Source organism: Pseudonaja textilis, chromosome Z, assembly GCF_049901715.1.
Source record: "Pseudonaja textilis isolate UNSWEBS1 chromosome Z, rPseTex1.2, whole genome shotgun sequence".
Taxonomy (NCBI): domain Eukaryota; kingdom Metazoa; phylum Chordata; class Lepidosauria; order Squamata; family Elapidae; genus Pseudonaja; species Pseudonaja textilis.
The window spans coordinates 95,065,302-95,085,474 of NC_142008.1; the positions used below are offsets into that span (position 1 = coordinate 95,065,302).

General features: G+C 34.9%; 1 protein-coding gene across 14 annotated transcripts in view; it reads right to left on the minus strand.

The window, feature by feature from the left end:
* The window catches only part of ATP6V0A1 (ATPase H+ transporting V0 subunit a1), a 49,462-nt gene that overhangs the window by 15,531 nt on the left and 13,758 nt on the right, over positions 1-20,173 (minus strand). For 3 of the 14 annotated variants that reach the window (XM_026710887.2, XM_087918457.1, XM_087918459.1), the window contains exons 6-20: positions 19,674-19,777; positions 17,166-17,292; positions 15,166-15,248; positions 14,883-14,976; positions 12,796-13,008; positions 11,956-12,106; positions 10,356-10,495; positions 9,480-9,637; positions 9,163-9,253; positions 8,093-8,211; positions 7,467-7,680; positions 6,614-6,721; positions 5,814-5,888; positions 1,116-1,223; positions 333-350 (exon numbers count right to left, since the gene is read on the minus strand). In XM_026710887.2, the coding sequence (XP_026566672.1) occupies positions 333-350; positions 1,116-1,223; positions 5,814-5,888; positions 6,614-6,721; positions 7,467-7,680; positions 8,093-8,211; positions 9,163-9,253; positions 9,480-9,637; positions 10,356-10,495; positions 11,956-12,106; positions 12,796-13,008; positions 14,883-14,976; positions 15,166-15,248; positions 17,166-17,292; positions 19,674-19,777 (1,803 nt within the window). The remainder of the gene's footprint in view (positions 1-332; positions 351-1,115; positions 1,224-5,813; positions 5,889-6,613; positions 6,722-7,466; positions 7,681-8,092; positions 8,212-9,162; positions 9,254-9,479; positions 9,638-10,355; positions 10,496-11,955; positions 12,107-12,795; positions 13,009-14,882; positions 14,977-15,165; positions 15,249-17,165; positions 17,293-19,673; positions 19,778-20,173) is intronic. The other 11 variants (XM_026710886.2, XM_087918466.1, XM_026710883.2 and 8 more) reach the window with 9 other exon arrangements.

The following is a 20,173-nucleotide window of genomic DNA, read 5'->3' on the forward strand; positions in this document are numbered from 1 at the left end:
AAGCCCGGGGACTGAGACAGACAAATGAAGAGCAAGTCCCTATAATTAGTAATCTGTGCAATTCAAAACAGTAATTTATAAACTAAATTTCAGCAAAATTCAGAAAAATCTTCAAGTATATGTAGTGATTCATACACATATTTGTTTTTAAGTAGAAGATGGATTAAAAAATTGGTTAATAGTTATCTACAATTATAAATATTTTATGCATATGATTAAAACAATATCTGCCGAGTCATTAATTTGAGTTCATTTAATTCTATAAAATAGTTTAAATTCATGGAATATTTAATGTGAATAAATAGAGGTACAGAAATTGGCTACAGGCTTACCACTTCCTCCACGGCAGGCTTGAAAACACAAAAGGAACACAGAGCTTGTCATGTATAATTTAAGAATACAAAAGCACCTCTTCATCTGAGCAACACAGCACTAATGCTCCATTGTCCAGGAATGTTAAGACTATATCCCCTATCCCACAGGGTATAAGAAGTCAGGCTATAAACACTGAGATTATCCAGCTCGTATCCATGACATCATTATACATCCTGATCAAAACAGTAGGCGGTTTATCCAAACTCCCAATGTATACTATATAACTGGGCTGCCAAACTCATGGCCCACAGGCTGGATACATCATGTGCTGGCCACACCCATGCCCGGTTTAGCGAAGGGGAAAAAAGTGTCACCACCATGAAAATGTGAGTTTGTCACCCCTGCTATATAAGGATAACACAAGTTTAATAAGTAGCTAGCCAGACTTCTAGTATTTTAGCACTGCTCTTCGAAAAGGAGTATGACTACCAGCCAAAACATATGGTTAATTTAAACAGTATTTAAATGGTCAACTTTTCAAGGTGAAAAAATACAATCAAATAATAGAATACATTTTTAAAAGGGGATAATGTAAAAAATATCACAAAGCAACCCATGTATGTACATAACCCACTTTAGCTGGTTGCTATTGGAACTTGTCTAAGACAGAATTTTTTAGTGTTTGTCTTTGAACAAAGCCCAAAATATGAACAAAGGAACAGAAGCTGTGTTTGGCCTGTTAATTTTCCTAGACAAATCTTCCCACATAAAATGTTACAATACTAAAAGGGAAGACTTACCTCTTCACCCTCCTCAGAATGGGTGGAGAGTTGATCATGCTGGATTATCTCGGCATCTTCCTCAGTTGGTCCATTGCCTACTCGAATCCCACCAAAATTGAGTGTGCCCTAAAGCATGCGACACAGGAGAAAAGATATATACATACACACACATATATATATGTAGGTTGTTGTTTTTTTTGATTCCAGAAAAAAAAAATTCTCAGGTACATTAGGACAAGATTTGTGCAAGAATTTGTTGCAAGACATGTAGTCCTTGATTTACAGCAGCAATTGGGACAGGAATTCCATCGCTCAGCAATGTGGTCATAAAGTGCATATCCCTATAGTTCCGATTGCTGCTGTTAATTGGATACCATGGTTGTTAGGTCTGTTCCTGCCAGCTTCCCACAACCAAGTCAAAAGAATTGTAAGTCTAGGGCAGGGGTGGGCAAACTTTTTGGCTCGGGGGTCTCATTGACTTTTAAAATTTGACAGACGGGCCCCCACCTGGTGTCGAAATGCCTGTCATTACAAGTCAAAATCAAATGAATGCAATCATTCAATCATTCACATCAAACCTTAATTCTGTACCAATCTTCGGCGGGCCGGATTAAAAAGACCAATGGGCTGGATGTGGCCCCTGGGCCGTAGTTTGCCCATCCCTGGTCTAGGGTCTGCAGGCAAGTAAGTATCTGGGAAAGGGAGTGAGGAGTGTGCAGGGATGCAGGGAAAGATCTGAATGGGGCATGGGAGTGCACAAGAAGTGCAAGTTAGGGAGAGTTGGTAAAGGTCAGAGAGGACTCAGGTGCACAAGAGACACTGTGCGGAGAGTGTTATGTGGTGCAAGAGGTACCACGTGGGTCAGAGTGGGTGGGGAATGATGTGCAAAAAGCATGGCATGGGTGAGGTAAGCAAGTGGCATAGATCAGGGAGATTGCACAGGATTGGGTGAATGGCCGTTGCAGCACAAGAACAGAAGGGATAAAGGAGAGTGCCCAGGTGGAGGAGACATACCCCAGTGATTTGGAACCCCCTCTATTGGTTTCCCCATTAACTTTCTGGGGAAGCTAAATAGGAAGGTTACAAAAGGCAGTCAAGTGATTCTGGGCAACTGGTCTTAAGTATGAACTGGCTGCCAAACACCCAGATCTGCAATCATGTGACCAAGGGGATGCTGGACCAGTCAAAACTCCAAGGACTTGTCATAACCACAATTTGTTCAACACTGTTGTAATTAGAATGGCACTGACCAAACGACATAGATCAAGGACTGCCTATATTTTATATTTTCCAATTCACTGACTTATAGATTTGGATCCATTAAGACTCAGGCCCAGCCCGATTCAGCATAAAAATCCAAACTGAATAATTACAGACTTATGACTGCTTCCCTTGCATGAAAATGTTCAGTGATGAAAAAACAATCTCCTCTCTGGATAAACATATTCCACTGTCAAATTTCTTTTATTATTAAGGTGTTTTTATTTTTCTTTATGTTAAGATGACTTGTGCCTTGCATTATGAACTTGGTCATTGGCTTTCCTTACTGAATAAAATATTCATATATTTTAGGAGCTCAATTTTCTGTGTTTTAAAATTATTTAAATTGTGCCAGTCTTTTATCTACATAGATACGTTTTCTTTATCTATATCCTTATCTATGACTTTGATAATCTTTCTGTCCACATTTTCATCTGTGCATAACCTAATATTAAATCTTGTGACATCTCATTGATACCTTAGGCAGAATGATAAAGAAGTGTTGATAACTGTTGACAAGTAGTTTTCAGAATGATTGTGGAGTCACATAGACTATGCAGCTTGTATAACTAAATAACCAGGAAACCAGAATGTCATCAAATATTTTATCACATCTTTACTAAAGGTGCATTATGTCTACAGTATTCCCACAATATACTAAGGAAGCTACTTGACCAAAACTGGAACAGTTTTGGTCAAGTAATTAGCCTGACAAGGCTTATTAATGATAAACACTGCTTTCTATTAATTTCACTTCATTTTTTCCAAAGTACTTTCAGATCATTCATTAGTTGCTTTAAAATATTCTCAGATATTAATGTCAATCTATTGTTCCTTGGATCTTCCTTTTTTCTCTTTTTCTGAACAAAGAAATACTTTTTATCTTTCAGTGATCTGGTACTATCCCCATTCTCCAGCATTTCTCAGATAGTGAAGTGAAGTCAATCTATCAGCAAATTGTTTCAGTAACCTAGAATGGAATGTATTAGGCTCAGGCAATCTCAATTCATTCAGCTCCAATATACATTCCCTGGCAATATTTCTATCAAGCTGAACTATCTTCTATCGGTGCCTAGTGGGAAACATATTCTTATCTCAGAAAAACTGAGCTAAAATAAAAATTGAACAGTTTAATCTTCTCTTTATAAAGCTAGATATATTAGCTTTCTACCATCTTCATCAAACTTTTTACTTGCCATCTTTTATTCTGAACACACCAAAAATTCTCTTGTTTTTAGCATCCTTTGCTACTGCTTCAACTAACCACTTAATTTTAGCTTTCATGTTCAGATATCACATTTTTTTATTTCTAAACTAGATTATTACACATATCTCATTTGAGGTAATGTGTATTAGAAATAAACCTGAGGAACAAGAAGAAGCGCCCCAGCCAAGACACCAATCAGATAAAAGAAATTTGAGTTGAAAGAAGAAATGTAATTTGAGTAAGCATCTTAGACTTGACCTCCTTAGTTTTCATTGAGGTAAAGTGGGGTAGACATCCATTCAGAATTGTAAGATTCAGTTACTGTAACTTATAATAAAAGTAGCTAAAATAATTATTTGCTAGCAAATAGAAGAATGATAGCAAGATCAACCAGCATCTCATATGAAACATGGTTATCATTAACAGGTTCCTGAACACAAAAGCAGGAAAATTCACATAGCAGGCATATGTTTAGACATTTGACACTCTTAACTCTAGCATATGCAACCCCAAATTACTAGAAAGCATTTATTTATATGTTAGATCATTACAAAAGCAATAACAAGAAAAATGATTTAGGTGTTTTGTTCCTCTTAGTCTTAAAAATATACCTTTCATACTAACTGATTGCCAAGAAAACTCAAATTATTTACTGAGAAAAATGAGGATGCTCACATATCCTTAGAAAAGTGAAATATCACATTTGATTTAGTTTCATATGATAACCACATTAGCTGATCAAGAAAAATCTTATCTATATTGAATTCAGTCCTACTTCATACGATTCTGATTAGACTCCTGCATAGCTACATAGGTAACAAATCGTCATACTGCAGAGACCCTCTGAATAAGCAGACGCTCTAACTTTAAAACCAAATATTGAAATAGCCTCCACTTTCACATCATCCTCATAGGCTTCCATTGATACCTGCTTGGTTAGCAAGCAGGATGCTACAACTTGATTTGATTTAATAAAATAGTTCCTATGTTCTTAAGCTTGACTCTGTACACTTAAGATTGGAAATAATCCTTGTTCCCAGGTAAAATTAGAAGATTCTTAATATGTTATTTTGTAAATTTCCATAGGACTATTACCGGTTAGCAAGTAGTATTGACCTTTGACTTGACTCAGTAAAGCAGTTCCAATGTTTTTAACCTTGACTTGGTAACGTGAGTCCGAGAAATCAGCCTTGATCTCAGATAAAATGAGATAATATTTTTGGTTTTATATAAAATTTATAATAATTCCAGTTTACAAAGCAAGACTGAAAATATATTGTATTCTGTCAAATAACTTCCCTGATTTTTAAAGATGCAATCATATGATTTAGTCCAAGAACAAAATACTGCAACAAGAAGTCATAATATTCACATGATTTTTAAGACAGCCAGAAGTTTAAAACAAAAGAAACTACTTAAGAGTCAAGTAGCTATAAAATTATACAGAGCTTCCTCCACTTCAGTGAGTGACAGTCAATGCACTGTCGTAAGGATTCCTGAAGCATTCTTTCCATGGATAGAAAAATAGTGATGACTGCAAAGGTAAATTCTGAATAGTTGGTACTACAGCAAAGACTGTAATATGACTGTAATTTTAAAAAATATTATGAAAAATTTAAAATACGTTGGAAGGAGGACTCCTGGGTTGGATCGTAACAGAAGGAAAAAGCTGTCAATTATGGAAAAAGCAGGAACAAATACAAAACAGGGGATATTCTTTCCATATTGTGATGACTTTTAATGAATAATGGGTTTTTCAAATTATTTTCTTAGAAACTCGGAAGTTTTTCAGCACATTAGTGGGGATCCCACAATAAGAAGTGTAACAGCAGCCAAGCTGCCTTTAAATGCACTTTTTCACATTGTTGTCCTGTTCCTTTACAATCTGCATTCAGAAAGGATGTATGCAACTAGGGATAAGGGATAATTAATTCCAGAAAGCTCTAGCTGACACTCTAAAATAGTGAGCACGTTTAAAACATGCAGATAATCTTCTGCAATATACTGTAACTACAGGATCCTCCGGATATAAACTAAGACTGTATCATTTCGGATATAAACTTAGACTGTATCATTTCCTATATGCATGCGGGTAGAATTTGAAATGAATAAGAATATTGGATTGTATTTTTTTTTTTTTAGCAAAAGGCAGCTGTGCTATTCCTCTTCCTCAGGGGAGATATTTTCCAAAGTTCCTGAGCCCTTCTGTTTTCATCATGTGTATAGGTGGCATCTTTTAATCCACTCACTGTTGCAGCCGCTGCTGCCTCTATTGCCTGCGGACTCTGGCCTGGGCTGACATGAGGTTCCTCAGGCTGCCCTTCCTGATAGTGAATGGAAAGAAAGAAAGCAGGAAAGGAGAAGAAAAACAAGAGAAAAAAAGGGAAACAAATGGAGGGGTCATGGGAAAATGAGAGGGTCAGAGAAGGAAGAGGGAGTGTCTTTAACTGAGCTGCACTTTGAAGGGCAGTTGCATCTTAACAACGTACTTGCCACAAGAACAACAGATATGGAAGCCAGAGTCAGATCTGTTGGAGAATCATGGGGGCAGTCTCTCTTTTCGGCTGCCCATTATTTCAGTAACATACCAGTAAGACAAATTTCCCTTTATAGTCCTAGATTTTTTTTAAAAAAAAAACAACCTCAAAACATATCCAAGGGTTTGTGAGGGCTTATTTTTCCTTAAAAAGCAGCATCCTTCTCTATGCAACTAACATCTTCTAAACCAAAAGTAGACCCAAAAAATATTTATGACAGAAGTGTCCGCTGTTTAAAAGAAAATATCAAGAATCTCACAGGGTTCGGCATATCTAAAGTAGCTCTTTGGATTCCTATGTGGCAAATACATGCATACAAATCAAGATTTCAAGAGACAGATTCAGACAACACTAGGCAATTATGGGTGTACCTGTTCCTTAGCACAGAGCAGGAAAAAAACGAGGGTAATATTCATCTGCATGCAGTTTTCCACTGTAGAAGATTGGACCAAACCTCCATACTTGAATAAATAAAAAGGTTCTTACGGGAAAAAAATCTTATAGTCACTCACCAAATGCTTTCTTTGTAAATACTGTTGGCGAAGAATCAAGGGCTTTGCAATCAGCATCCATGGGATACACAGAAATGCTACTACCACCAGGAAACACTGAATACCTTTCTGTAAGAAAAACAGGACAATCAATGACATCACCACTAAAAGTAAATAAGATCTTAATGACAGTAGCTGCATTGCACATTTATGAGCTAAATATTCAGTACCAATTCCAATTGTGGGATATAAGGCCCATCACTTGAACTTGGTTATCAAAACCTAACCAAGCTATCCATGGGAGACACTGAACCATTGCTGAAAGTCTATGAACCTGCTGTTAATCATAATTAGGAACTACAAAGTTTTATGACTAAAACTTTCTCCCTGCCAAATGTCCTGATACAATTCGCATCAGAACATGGGGATTGTTTTCATATATCTTGCATAGTATTTTCCAAATACCTGTACTGTTTTTTCTTCCTATCTAAAGTTTTTCCTGCAGGTGCAGGGTCACTTTTCACATCATCCAAATGTCAATCCTATTAGTTGTTACAGGAATTGTCTAATCAGCTTGTTGCCCTTTGCTTAATACTGTTGAGCTGGGAGAAAGTGACTGATCTAAAGTCACCTAGTTGGCTTTTATATGTAAAGGAGGCCTAGACCTCACACTCTTCTTGGTTTCTAGCCTGGAGTCTTAACCACTAAAACAAACTGGATCTTTCCCCGCCCAAAGACTGTACTAACTGGTAATGACATCAATCTCAGGTTTCACATTTTGTCTCTCTCACCCCATGAATAACTCATTTAAACCCCCCAAATGAATAAAATAAGTTCCTATAGAGAAGGAGAGTTCTTTACCTCCTTTACCTACCTGTCCACTATAAAGCATTTGGGCATTTTTTTCATAGGAGAAGAGGAACATGTTGATGAGGTGAATAAGAAGACTTGGTGCATGCATGGAATTCTTAGCATTGTATGCTGCCCATTTATAGACGATAAGGATGATCAAATATCCAAACAATGAAGACATGAAGATAATTTCAGGGATAAAGCCAAGGAAGATGTTCAGAGGTTTCTTAAAATAACTATAGAGGTATGGAAAAAATATTTCAGGAAAAATATTAAGAAATAGTTAGGAAAAAATTAGGAAAAATTTGACAATGATTTTAGCCAACAAATTGTGAAATTAATTTTTTAGTTAATATGCAATTAATAGTCAATTGCTAAATTAAATAAGGTTTATTTACTGAATAGTAAATCCCAAGCCTCCTTCGATACTTAACTTCCAGCAATTTCATGAACATGTTCATTTAGTTATCTTGGTAACAATGTGTTATAAGAAAAAGTCTTCATGTTTAAAAAAATTCAACTGCATGACTTTTGGCAGCCTGTAAGACTATTATTCGGAACAAAGTGAAAAGAACTTATAATGAATATTCTGTCTTTATTTTCACATCCTTTACTGTTTTATAATTTAATTAAATGGAACACACTCACATATGGTTCAGCAAACTAAGGGTGACACCAAACATCATGTGGATGATGCCCAGAATTACTGACATCTTCATTTTGAAGGAGTTAAGGAACGTCAGCTTGTTGGTAGCAATATTCCAGATCTAGAGAAAAAAAAATTAAACAAGATAAGACAGAAGGTAGACCATGGCACCTGGAATTCTTTCCAACCCCTTTCCAGCAATGGCCATAAGTTCTATTCATATAAGCAGTGGGAGGCACTCATTCCACTCTAGATCATGTGACTTGAGAAAAAAGTTTAGAATAGAGCAGTCACAACATGTTGAATTACTTCCCAAGTGCCTCTCCCACAAAGATACACTGTGTGAATTTTTAGGAATGTTTTCTTCTGCAATCCCCCAGCCTTAGTTTTTAAATATGATATTTCATTTGTTGGTTTTCCTCCTGGGCTAAATTTGGCCCTGCTCTACTTAGTTATCAGAGAATTATTGTGCTGATGGCGAGATGAACAGAAGTCTTTTCATACTGTCTTTCAAATTTCTATTTACCTACAAAGAATAAAGTGTAATGGTTAGACCAAAGTAATGGGACAAAAAAACCATTCTCACTTTAAATAAACAATTAAACACGTCCAGTTCATGGACGTCACGACTATAGAAACAATCTGAGGCATTTCTATAAAAGGATTTGAATGTAATTTTGGTAGTCCAAGCAAATGTCCCATCCATTTTAGACATATTTAGGATTGCCTATATTTTTGGATGATTCAAAATATGGCAAGTCAGCATTTCAGGAGAGCACAATACAAGTTGTATACTACTGATACATGTGGAAAAAGATTAAAATGTAATTTTTAAAGACTAGGATGAAATGTAAAATTCTATCATCTCATTCTGCATAATGTAATGCTCTCTTAATATGCAGTAAACAACCTATCACATTAACAAAACAACTGAACTAATTATCTTTTTTCCCAGTGAATCAGACATTTTTGATACTTTGATATCTCCTTTAATTTATAAGGATAAAGTGAGAATGTGGAGAAAGAGAAACAACATGAAGGGGAAGGAAAAATAGAAAATGGTGGTTCATACTGGATCAATGCCAAAGGGATATGCTCCACCAAAGACACCATCGATGGCAGGATTAAGCTGAAGCATAGGATACTCCCTGAGAAGATCTTCTCTGTAGAGAAAGGAAAAGAAGAAGCAAGTGCATTAATTATCTAAGCAGAGCAGAACAGATATGCCAAAATCAATGTACTCCAGAAACAGCTGTAAAAGGGTAAACATTCAATAATGTTATTCTGCCATTTCCATGTCTTTTATCAACTCATCATTTTCCAAACCTCCTGAAGCCATTTCCCAATTATTTTGCTATCCATTGCCTTTGCGGGCGACTCATCACTTACGTCCAGTTGGATTTCTGAAACATTGGCCGGACACTCCAGGATGAGCCAAACATATTGAGTGACTTTGAGAAACAGTCATTATAGATCAGGCCAGTGTAAATGGAGAAAGAACCCATCAGCAGAATAATGTAGCGGCCACTGAAAATAATGTTGAATATCTGTCCAGGTTAGGAAAGGAAATTAGGGGGAAGGAAAGAGAAGAGACATATAACAAAGATGAACTAGAAATATGTGACAACGATACTGTTAAGAATACTAAGAATACAAAAGCATGCTGCCAAGCATCTTCCTTTGACTCCTAAATAGACAGTCTTTTTCATCTTTAGATCATATTATACAAGATTTCTTTAAGGGAAGGGGCTTTTTTTGCATTTTTCTAAGAAAATGTAAAAGTTCAAAGAACGAAAATGATTCCTCTGGCCCTGCAAGAAGTTAAGACACATATTTTACCCCTTAAATCTTCATCCCAAATTGGAAAGCTTAACTTGATGGTTAGAAGAGGGAGAATTTATGAAGTACATTTTGCTCCTTAACTGCCCCCTCTCTCATCTGAACATTTATTGCCATAAGTGCCACCAAGTTTGGAGGCTCTTTATAGCTTCTGGGCTACTTAACTCTGTCCTATCCCTTCAAAGGATTGGATGATCTCAGCTCTGATTCAGAAGAACAAGAAGCATACAATCTGACAATAAAGACATATAGAAGAAATTTTTTTTCACACAGTAGTTCCAAAGAAAACAAAACATTTTTCTCCAGCTGAACATAGAATAAAAAGCTGAGAAATAAAAGCTGCTCAAATTGCCAACTACTAAGAAAGCTCCATGAGAGCCTGCCTTAAATTTAAATCTTAATTTCTCAAGTCAGTGGTTAAATTACCTCATTATCACTCTTTTGTGACAGAATGCGGCTTTCTCTGATTACCATCCAGACAGCAAAAAGTGTCATAAGAATGCCATGTCCAAAATCTCCAAACATCACAGCAAATAAGAATGGGAAGGTTATGATTGTGTATGGAGCTGAGAGAATGGGAAATTGAAAATTATTTAACAGAATGACAAACAGTTATTGAAAACAATGATCTACTGAGCATGCCTAGACCTTGAAAAAAAGCCTGTTCTTCAAATTGCATATATGCCAGTTTAGTTTATCTGCGGTTAGAAAATGTGTTGATCCTGATGCCTTAAAACATACAAGAAACTTTTATAAAGATGTATAAAAGTTAACTGTATAGAATCTTCATAATTTTGGGACTGAATCTATATTTTCCCTTGTACAAATAAGTATAACTATCTTTTTCACATCAGCATTTTGGGACAAGTGAGGTATAAAACATAATGGGTAAAATATTGTCTGGGATCAATAAAAAATACTACTCAATGGATATAAAGTGATACAAAAACCAGAAAAGTGAGAAAATGAAATAGGTGGGATATACAACATTAGTAATGCAACTCCCCCCACCCCATGGTTCCCAGAAGCTGACAACTCCCAGTGGTTGTGGTTAACATTATTTCTGAGTTCTGGAATTACAATTGAGGAAAAGTTTATTTTCTCCGTATATTTTTCTCTCATCTCCTTTTTAAAATAACAGTTTTCTAAGGAAATTGTTGCAAATTGCAATCCTTTCTCAGGAGATTGCTGCTTGTTTTATTACTTTGATTGCTCTTTCCAACTTTATAGTACTTTTAATATTATTAGAACTATAGAGCAAAGTTTTAAAGATCATCATATCATGGATCAGAATAAAAATGTTAAATACCCTATAAGAGGACATCTCTTATCTCATGACTGCCAAATTAGTTTAGGATCTTTGTTGACAGATTTCACTTGATACATTTTGAAAATGGAGGAAAATATTGCTTACCAGATCATTCTACACATATATTTACTAGAATTCAAAATGGTCTTTCGCAGAGGAGCTGGCAGACTAATTAATTTAATGCCCAGTTTAATACCGTATTAATTTTCCCAAGATGCACTTTAACTCTGTCATCTAATCAGATGCTTTTATATGCTTATCTACTTTTGGTATAATTCAGCACTTATAAAAATCTGTAAAATGTGCAAAAGGCTTGTTGAAAAAATGTATTATACTAGGAAAAATTACAGAATTATTAGAAAACATGTACAGGTAGATTTGATTTTAAAAATAAATTTGCCAATTTAATATGAAACCAAAAAGTCAACTTCCTCTTTTAAATAGATTTCCCCACCCCCACCCCCTGGAACTCAAACTTATTATATTAAACTTCCTTAGTAATTTTCCAGTAATATAAAATAAAACTGGATCAATAGATCAACAGAATTGATAAATAAAGTGGATGTATTAATCAACATAAATACTGATTTTTTATTTGTTTTGGTTTCTTTCAGTAAGTTGAATTGCTGCAACAGAATAAGTCAGAAAGGAGACAAATCAGACTCTTAAAACAAATTATCAGAAAAGCTAGCAGTTTCACAGGATACATGCAAGTACCTGGATTTATCTCACGATAGGTTCCAATGCCATAAGCATCTACAATGTTTTGAAACCCATCAGTGAATTTGTTGGTCTTATTGTACGTAGGTGGAGTCTGGTTGGTCTGCATCCTATTCAGGATAGAGGGGACAGTAGATCCACTGTGCTCCTATTATACACAAACAAATTGAAGATTAGAAAAGCTACTTTTTCAACTGAGTGGAAACCCAGACAGCTTTTACAATCTTTCATTCTTGTGCATTTTCAAGCATACCTTTTTATTTAGCTATTTTAGAAAACATTTTTTAATTTTGGTGAATACAAGTTATACAAAATATTCTTCCAAAAACAAACAAACAAACAAACCAAAATCGATGTTTGGATTTCCTCCTGAATTACAACCCAAAAGATACTGGATTCTATCACTCTTTCATACAAATATATAAATTATGTATGAAGAAATTCCTATAAATAAAGTCAGAACTGTTACAAACGTTTTGCTTTTAAAAACACCAAAAGGATTTCAAAAGAAGTGGGCTGTCACTTACCTGAATTCAAGACTATCTGTATTTCTGAGAGAACAAAAATCAAGGCAAGCCTCCTCTTGAGAAACAACTAAGAAATATGAATTAAAGGTCATTTGCTTTCAAAGTTGGGACACATTTCAAGGAACAGCACAGTGCTTCTGTCTAATCCAGATGGAAAGGGAATGCTTTAACTAAAAAATTCCACTGCAAACTGTTTGCACAAACAGATTTTGCTTGCGAGACTCAGAAAACTCCATGTTTTCTTGAATCTCGGGGCTAGCAGTAATGCTGAACATCCTAGAAGAGGTTAAGAGGTATGAATCATGCTCACCGTGCCACGCCTGAGAGCAAACTGAATGGAATCAAGGTCAGCTACAGGACACCAGACTTCAGCAATGAGGCATTTCTGGGTAACATCAATGTTGCAGAGGTTCAGAGTATGGTAAATGGCTTTCATCTTGCGCACCTTTATGAACCAAACACGGACATTCTTTGCAGCAGCCTGAAGAACCCTCTGACGGTGATCTTCAGTTTGGTTCAGTACCTGCCATGGGAAGGAGAGACTTTGTTAAAAAAAAAGGGGGGGGGGAATGAAGTCTATTCTGTATATATCATCTATGAGCTATGGAAATTCATATAAGTTCACTCTAATTGGAGAATTTCAACAGTTTCACACCCTAGTTCAGCCTTCACACAAACTACAATTTCATTCCTTCACCTTAGAAGTCTAGATTAATAGGATGATTAAATTTAAACCATGTACTGATGTCCAACTCTTCTACATGGAGAGTAAACAATCCTTTCATTTCAGGAACAAAACAGTTGAAAGCAGGAATACAAACTATGCACTGGTGAGAGTTCCATAGTTCCAATCCTGTTCTTGCATTTCCAAATTTTAATTTTATTTATTTATTTAAGATTTTTATTTCTTAAAAGTCCATCTCCCTCAGAGAGGAAATATACAAAGCACAATATTGGCTTTGGCTAATCTTCCTTTAGACTATTCCAAAAAGAAAAAAATAGTTTGCTTATGTTACTAATAAGGAAAGATCACACTACTTTAATTCTGTTTGCATTTACTAGACTAAAGCAGGAGATTAAAAAAAATAGATAGCAAATTGTGAAGTCTAGCTAGAAAAGAGTGGAGTTTGAGTGTACCTGACCCTAGGAGATTTCTCTTGTCCCAAATCATTTAAATGTTATAAAGTAACTTTACCTCATTGGTTTATAAGGTAACTTCACTCTATTTACAACATTAAAAAATAATCTCTTATGCAAAGTCCAGGAAAAGCCTATAGCAATATGACAGTTTTAGAAACTATACTAAAAATTTCTATTTTTACAGTTGATTAGTGGTTACTTTATAATAATAATATTTTCCACACTGACTTGCCAAAGACTAACATCCTGAACACAAGAAACATTGCTCCACAAAGATTCTATTTTTTGAATTTCAATATAGTATCAGATATTGAAATATACCTAGAAGTTCAAGAAGAAATATAATTAAAGCAGGAATAGCTAATATGCTAAATCAATAGAGATTTCAAACAACCCTCAGGAATCAGCTATTGACAAAGCAGTTTTAAAGCTTTTATCCTTGAGTTTATGAAAAGTATGTAGGAAAAGTCATAACAGCCCTATCTAGTGATTAAGGCACTAGGCTAGAAAACAGGGGATCATGAGTTCTAGTACCATCATAGCCATGAAACCCAGCTGTGTGATCTTGGCCCAATCACTCTCTCTCAGCCCAACCCACCTCATAGGGCTGTTGTTGTGGGGAAAATAGGAGGAGGGAGCATTAGGTATGTTCGCTGTGTTCTTTGTAAAAATAAAGGTGAGATATAAACAAACAAACTTATTTGTCAATTGGACTCCAATTCCACACTGTTACCTCTGAATTAAACTTCAACCTACTGTTTTCATCTGTTTGAGCAGTCTTTTAATGCTGATTCAGAGTATTTTAAGATGTCAAGTTAACTAAAATACCTTGCATGAAAGTTATCGTGTATGAGTTGACATAGAAGATCAGACAATGAGAAGTGTGGCCCTTATTATACCATCAGAAGATCATCAATCCATGTGATAGGTAGTAAGTTCTTAGTACTTCCCTAAAAATTACTTCTGAAACTCATCCAAAAGAATGTAACCAGTTAGAGCCAGCACCAAATCAAATAACATGATGCTCAGTGTTGTAATAGGGGTAGGCAATTTTTGGCTCTTCAAATCTGATGAGATTCCATTCAGTATTAGCCAATAGATATAGATTACTTTGCATCAAATTCGTCTAAATAATATGATCTCTGCAGTACAAATTACAGCATATGTATACAGGTATATTAACTATAGAGACCAATTCAGAAATAAAGACAGAAATCAAGAACTGTCTCTTCCTGCCTTATCCTAACATTATTATACCATCAGAAGATCATCAATCCTTGTGTTGACTCCGACAGCCATTTCCTTCCTTTCCTGTGGAGTTTCTGGACAGGGGTACAAAGAAGCCCGGAATCTGAAAGGCACAGAGAAGTGATTCAATATAAATAATAATAATAACCTAATCATGAGATTAATGTCCTGGCCTCCCTCCAACCAGCAATATGTTATACGTGCAAATGGATGAGAAGGTTAGAAAATAATGTAAAATGAATAAAAAAACTACAAATTAAAAGCAACAGTCTTCTTATTCTGATTTGCTTACCCTTCACAGATCTTTTTGACTCTGTTTTTCAGCTGGTCACCTTGGAAAAAAATAATGAACACAGACTTGTGCACATAGTCACCCTAAAAAAGAAAAGATAGAGAAGGTCCATTTGAAATTAAAGCTTTCCAGTTGAGAGTAGCGAAAGTATTAGCTTTGGATCATGAAAATCCTAGTTCAAATCTACCACTTAGTCATAACATTTACTGGGGACTTCTCAAATCCTCTCTCTCTTCTCATATCCCTGCTAAGTAGAAGCATATAGATTTTCTGAAGTTTTCTGAAATCTTTTTCAAGATTTGAAATAGCCTCAGGGTTGGTGAGGAGGAAGGGTGAATTAAAAAAAAAACCTTCACTTTTCCTTAACTACCTCAGTATGCCTTTGAAAATGGCAAAAAAACTAGGCCATACTTTATAAAAAAGCATACAGCGCAGAATTTCAAAACATACTTATGCAGCAATAGTTCCAGAAGTTCAAGCTAAGCTACCCCAGAGAACAAGAAAAAAGAGAATTACTAATAATCGATTAGATTTAGTAAGTAATAAATAAATACATTGGATTAGGTAACAAACATATATAATTCAATGTCAGTGTCCTGCCTAGACAAAAAAATCCAACTAATCAAATTTTTAAAAAAACCTTTGAACTTGCATTATCCTTTTAGGCTCAAAATATAATGAATTAGGTCTTATCTGAATGTAAAACCTTCCGCAATATAATTTTCCTGAATAGTATTTTATGAATACACCTCCAGCTCTAACTTTATGAGCTTCTATGCCTTCAAGTAATCCAGGTAATAATAAGTAGGATTTCAAACATTAAACTTTCCTTCAAATCATTCTAAATTCCCTCATAAATCTTCAACCAAGATCACCAAGTAGCCACAGGATAAAGGGGGAGGGGCAGACAGTATAAGAAAACCATCCCTTTTATATTCTGAATAATGTATTACCTGGAGAAACTATAGCATAAGCAAAGAAGCCACAAAGATAAACCAAGGCTGCTGCTTAAAGAGATGTTCTGAAGTAAACAAGCAGGAGATAAAGAAGTAAATGGCAATGGACTGATATCAACCATATACTTTTGAATCCAAACCCTTGAACTTTCCCAAGAGGCCAGTAGTACATTTTTCAGACAGATGGCTAGAATTGGATAGCAACTCCCCCTTCTTGCATTTGTCCAAATGAAAACATTTTTCATTAGTAATTTTTTGCACAAACCTAATAAGAATAGAGGCACTTGTTATGAACAGAATGTTGATTTTCTTTCTAAGCAGAAATATAGAAACATAGAAAACTGATGGCAGAAAAAAAAACCTAGTGAGTCTGGCCTTTCAGGGTTTTTTCCTTTTATTTATTATTATGTTTTTATTATTTTTAATTATTATTTTTATTTCATTTTTTTAATTTTTTTGTCAGATGATGGACATATGTTTATCCCAAGCATAAAATTTAGTTACTGATGACCCACTCATTATCTACACTGGAAATGGGTTCCAAGTTTCCATTACTCTTTTTGTGAAGTAATGCTTTCTAACTTTATTCTTGATTTTCCCTCCTGCCAGCTTGAGATTTATGTTCCCATATTCTTGATTTTTGCTTAATATTGAAAATACTCCCTTAAAGAACTTTATTCACATACAGTGCACTCTTTCAGGTGGCTCAAGATGCATTCACACACCTCCTTAAGTTGTTTCATGTGAGTATATGTTGGGTAGGCACAGAAAAGACCACTGGTAGGCTGGCAGCCTTTTCTAAGCCTGTGTAGCATTCACTCCTTACCCAAAGCAGGTTGATAAGGTGATGGTGATAGTCATTGCAGGAAAGGGCTCTGGCTCAGTCACCCACTGTGGCTTCTGTCAAAGCACAGCCTTAAAGAGTGAAGCAGGGAGCTATTGGTCTGGTTCTCCATAATGATCCTCATTCTTCATGTGGCCCCTTGGGAAAATTAATTGCCCACCCCGGTCTACAGTCTGCTGCTGCAGAAATAGCCACTATACCGTTACTGGGTCCTCTAGAGGATTTTCAATTTCAGCTTGTCGTAAGAAAACATTTCCACGACACACCCTCCATAGCATCCGCTCAAAGGTCGGGATTCTCTCACGATTAATCACTCCAGCCACAAATCTAAATACAGGAGAAACCGAAGAAAAAGAAGAATATGCAAATAAATATCAATCCAGAAACAAATGGATGTTGCCATTGCAAAACCAATAGAATCAAGAAAAGAATACAGGTACTGTGCAAGTTAGTAGAAAAATAAAACAAAATACAACAAAAGTATTAACTATATAGCACAATTATGAAAAGAACAATTCTAGAGACTAGATGGATCAAGGTATAAAATGTGCTTGTGATCTAAAAAAGAGATTAATTTTTGTTGTTGATTAGACAAGTAATGTTTTAAAAGGAATTCATATTATTTTTTATGTTAAATTATACTCCTTAAGCATGGAATTTGTCATCTCATAAACAGCATGGCAAAAAGAATAATTTTATATAAATAGAAATAAACGATCTTGATTTTCAGGAATGGATCTGGGATGTGTTTGCTACTTAATTTTGAAATGCCTAAATTCTAAAACATGGACTGGCCTCTGAACAAAGTGAAACTGATATTTGTGTATATCTGAATAAAATTAATCCACAGTTTCCAGTACAGAAAAAAATGGTCTGAAATGTAGGAATTGTACAATTATTAGTACAATTCATAGTTTAGGGCACTCTTTCCAAATCAGGTTATCCTTTAAATGTATGAATTTCAATTTTCAGAATTCTTACCAATGCTATGCTGACTGAGAATTCTGAGATCAGGTTAGAACTGATTAATTTCTGATTTTCATGAATTGAATCTATATCTGTGAACTTCAATCTATTTCAGAAATTTATGGACTATAGAGAAAATATATGAAGTTGCAATCTATGATTAAAAATAGGACATAAACAATTTGTAATTTTTGTACAATGCTTACTTACCATATTTAATTTAGATTCTTAATGGTCAACATAAATTAAGGTTTGGTTTGGAGCAATGTCTGAACTATCAAGGAATAAATGCTACTGTACAGAAAGATCAACGCTTAAATACATGCATTCTTAAATTCTTGAAGTTCACTGAGAATACCTGTTATCAAGAAGTACTTAAGAGTTCACTGACAATACCAGTTATCAAAAAGTCTTGATATCCATATAATGAAATTCTCTGAGCTAAATCTCTGAAAGGAGTACAATCAGAGCATAAAATTTAAGAAAGACCTAGATCGTGGGGAAAACATCATAAACTGTAAATGTTTGGATCAGCTTTTGAAATAAATATTGAAGTTTATCTGCATAAGTGGGCCTTCTTCAATACTTAATAGCATCTTATAAATTAAGATATGTTATAGAAAAGACAACTAGAAAACATCAACACAGTTATAGAATAAAATTACCCCTTACTGACTTTTGCTGAAGAAAAATATTACTTGTGATTTATGGGCTTGATGATTTGGAAAGGAGATTATGGAAAGAATGATATAAATTTAGAAAGGGGGTAAAATATGAAATGTATTTATAACCGCTTTTTTACCCTTTTCCTTTTTTCCCCCTGCTTTGTTTCTTCTCCTTAATTTGCCTCTTATTTATTCATTATTTTTCTTTCTTTTCTAAAATACATATTTTTATCATTAAAAATAATAAAATTAATTATAAAAAATAATAAAAATATGTTTAGAAAATTCTTGTTGAATAAAATTGATAGAAGTAAGAGTTTATCAAAATTAATGGCAACAGCTGTGGGAAAATATGTCTCTAAGTTAAACAGTACAGTAAATTGCTTTAAAAAGGATTAAGGAACACAGGTTGAAGCCCATATTTGGGCATGGAATTTGAGTCAGTAACTATTTCTGAGGATGGTTATGGGAATAAAATGAGAGAGAAGAACAGTATATGCAGTATACATTCCTTGCATTATCTGAGAAAAGGATGGGATATAAATCAACAAAGGTAAAGTGAAGTCAAACAAGTATACTGCTGTTCTATCCAAAATAAATTAAAACTATTTATTTTCTTGGCAACTTTCCTGTGTCCTAATAAGATTTCTAATTTCCTAAATTTAGAAACAAATGAATCAATTATGATTAATATAAAATTATCAATTATGGCTGTTAATGAGCCATACTTATCTTCTCCAGATAATTAACACCTTTAGAAAATGAAGTACAATTGATACTTGAGAAATATTGTAGATTATCTGTTCTGTATGATGTAATTGTTTTCAGTGTATTACATTCTAGTAGTAATAGATACAGAAATCAGATCTACACTACTTTAGAATAATATATACTTATTATCCAGTATCTGAATTCCTACATTCAGCTGATATAGAAAAGGACAAGAGGACAAGACTGCCAACTTGTATTTTCCTATGCAAGAAACCAAGAAAAATATTACAGTATACTGGAGTAACTCTGGTCCTTAACATCAGTGCTACAATTTTTATAAAGTACCATTAATTTTAAAAAACATACCCCAATCGCAGTGGGGTCCCTCTTCCCATTTCACTTGGTTCCAGCAGCGACGAGGACTCCTCCAACAACTCAGGATCCGCCATCTGCTGATGATGCAATTCAGCCTGAATTCACAAATCAATTAATATCTAATGAAACTAGTTAGTGGCATGCAGGGGATGAGGAACCAGGAGATGGATGAGAAAAAGAGAAGAAAAAGCAGAGAAGAAGAAACAGTGCAAAAGAAGAGAAAGCTTAAAGAAAATATGAGGGAGAGATAAAGCATCCTTATATAGCCAGAGAGGGAAAAACAAAACACTCATGAACACAGGTTTTTCAAGCTGGACAACAATTAGCCTAGATTGCAAGTTAAGCTCCAAAGGAATATGATAGAAAAAGAGCAATTTTCTATTTCTCTTGATCTGGAAAGGGGGATCTTTTTCTGTTTAAATGACAACTTACAACTTAATCATGAGCATCTACTCTGTACTATGGAAAATGCAGGAGAGGTTACAACAAAG